This window comes from Portunus trituberculatus, chromosome 16 (genome assembly GCF_017591435.1).
Source record: "Portunus trituberculatus isolate SZX2019 chromosome 16, ASM1759143v1, whole genome shotgun sequence".
In the NCBI taxonomy this organism is placed as follows: domain Eukaryota; kingdom Metazoa; phylum Arthropoda; class Malacostraca; order Decapoda; family Portunidae; genus Portunus; species Portunus trituberculatus.
Window position 1 is genome coordinate 9,751,216 of NC_059270.1, and position 2,500 is coordinate 9,753,715.

General features: G+C 40.7%; 1 protein-coding gene across 1 annotated transcript in view; it reads right to left on the reverse strand.

Annotated features, from left to right (window-relative positions):
- The window catches only part of LOC123504394, a 36,440-nt gene that overhangs the window by 15,066 nt on the left and 18,874 nt on the right, over positions 1-2,500 (reverse strand). The window contains exons 2-3 of the mRNA XM_045254853.1: positions 2,003-2,085; positions 239-1,525 (exon numbers count right to left, since the gene is read on the reverse strand). Of these exons, the coding sequence (XP_045110788.1) occupies positions 239-1,525; positions 2,003-2,085 (1,370 nt within the window). The remainder of the gene's footprint in view (positions 1-238; positions 1,526-2,002; positions 2,086-2,500) is intronic.

Here is a 2,500-nt window from a genome sequence, read left to right on the forward strand (position 1 = left end):
GATCACGGTCAAAGATGCCCACCCAGTCTCCCACCAACACTTCATTCACCTCCCAATTGATTTCTAATCGTCGTTGCGTCACTTCACTGTCGGAAGAAGTAGAGGCGAGTGCTGATACCCACAGCCACACACGTGCAACGCCTGTCGTGAAAATGGAATGTTCATTGTATTTAATTAGTCAAATGTCATCCATTTATGTTTACAATATTAAAATGTCAATGGCACTTCATACACTTACTTGAATCCTCTACTTTATTTTTGCTGTTCTTCATTGCACTAGTATTGATGGATGATGACCACCGTTTAGCCTGGCGCGATACACTCTTTTTCCCTTCAGGGCAAAGTTTCCGCAGTTTGTTGGCTTCCACTGCCACGAAAGCAATATCTGATAGTGGAAGAAAATCCATGGCAATTATATTCACTTGGTCCCACCAGTCTTGACGGAACCAATTGGTAACAGGGAAGTTAGTTATCTTAGCAGCTCCACGAAGACCTTTCCATTTGTTCAAGACAACGTCCGTGGCAGAAGGTGTGAATTCCGCCATAGCTGACCAAAGGGAGCCCCGATTCATTTGCTGTGGAATACCAGTGTATAAATACGCTTCCAGATCCTCAAGATTGTTGACATTTCCCCAGAGATGGTGCACGGGATGCCACAGAAACTGAGAACTGGAAATTTCACTGGATGGATATGTCACTATCAACCTGTAACCATTTTTCCACAGCTCACTCATTGTAGGATTGGGCTCTAGAGCTCTAGGCGTCATCCATAACCCAAAATTATACTCTATTAGTGCTATCAACTCGTGTTGACGTTCAGGGTAACCACTGAAACCACGTTCTAAAGAATGAATGTCAAAGATAAGTATCTCTTCTGTTTGGTTCATGAAGTTCACAACATCATAAATATATTTTCGGAGAGGAGCGATGATGATTTCTCCATGATTAACGTAAAATTTCTCCTTTGTATTATTGTAGTAACTAATTCTCATATCTAAATAACGAACTCCCATCACCAGTTGTTGCCAAAAACTCTCGTCTTGCGTGAAAGTCCAGCGACCCACCACATTTTCAGCGCCAGTCGAAGTAAAGTGTGCTGTTGCTCCTGCATCATGAGTCCCTGGAATGACCACCTTTGTGAGACGAGTATCCCACAGATCCATTTTCAGTGTTTGCATCCAATGAGGTTGGATCATCAAGCATGATGAGTACAGAAAATTGTTGTCATGCACATAGTTTGCCTTGTATGGGAGACACGACTCTGTTAAATCCTGGAGATTGTTTGGGATGAGAGATCCGTCCCACGTAGTATTGGATATGAACCATCCATCAGGTCCATTAAGATCTGATTCAGTCAGCTTCGTAAGGACTTCTCCAGTGCTAGTGTGCACCAATTCCAAATAATCCCCTTGTTGAGGGCTTATACCAAACCAGTTGATTACTAGGTATCTTAGACTTTTGTTGCCAACCACTTCCAACTCTGAACTAATGGACACAAAAACGCCTGAAGCTGGAAGGCTGCATTCTGTAAAATAGATAAAAACTGAGAATATCAGGAACTCTTAGGGAATTGAAAAGATGAATGTACGTTACATAATTTTTAAGTTATCAGAATTCACATATCACACATTATGAATAATATAAAAGTCTTAAGTTATAGTAGTATGTACAATACGAAATACATATGTATTGTTGTTTTGCACAACATTAATGGTCAATTCATTAATGAAAAAAAAATGTGCCTATCCTTCGATCGGGAATATTATTATGCATAGCAGTAGCACATTTACACATGACAAAAGACTGATACTATGACGCACTCATTGTTGGAGTGATAGTACATGCTCAAGTACAATAAAAATATCAAGAAATTTAAGGTGTATTAAATATGCATTAGTAAAGCAAACGTTGCATCATATCAAAGTTTGAAATCAACATACGTACAAGTCATGCCAAGAAAGGTCACTGGAGGAACATGCAAAAATATTGGATGGATACTTACCTGTGACTTGGATGGCCTGGGCCAAGGGTGCCATCCCTGCCAAGAGGCACACTAGCGTTGCCATCCAGACTGCAGGCATGTGTCTGTGAGAAAATATGCAAATTAAAAAGTATTTCTTGAGATATGTATCTTATATTGTGTAATTTTACGTGGATGACAAGAAAGGAAAAAGCATACTGTTCTACCTTTCCTAGTGCCATTGTAACCCTAGCACATTTCAACTGATTGTATGTGTATCTCGACTTAAACGTAGAGTCAGCGGACAGCTTCTTGCGCTGACACTAGTTTCACTCGCATTGTTTAGTGGGTGTAGTATTACCCTTTAATTACAGCATCGTGCATATAGATGGCGACTGCTAAGAACTTCATTCGTCTTTTGTGAGGGATTGTTTGTGGTAATGCGTGAAAGAAATTTAGTTGAGGGATGCTGTTTCGCCAAGCTCGTTCTCCAGTCGCTCTGTTTCCGGCATGTCCAATTGGTGTTCCGTGGTGCCCATC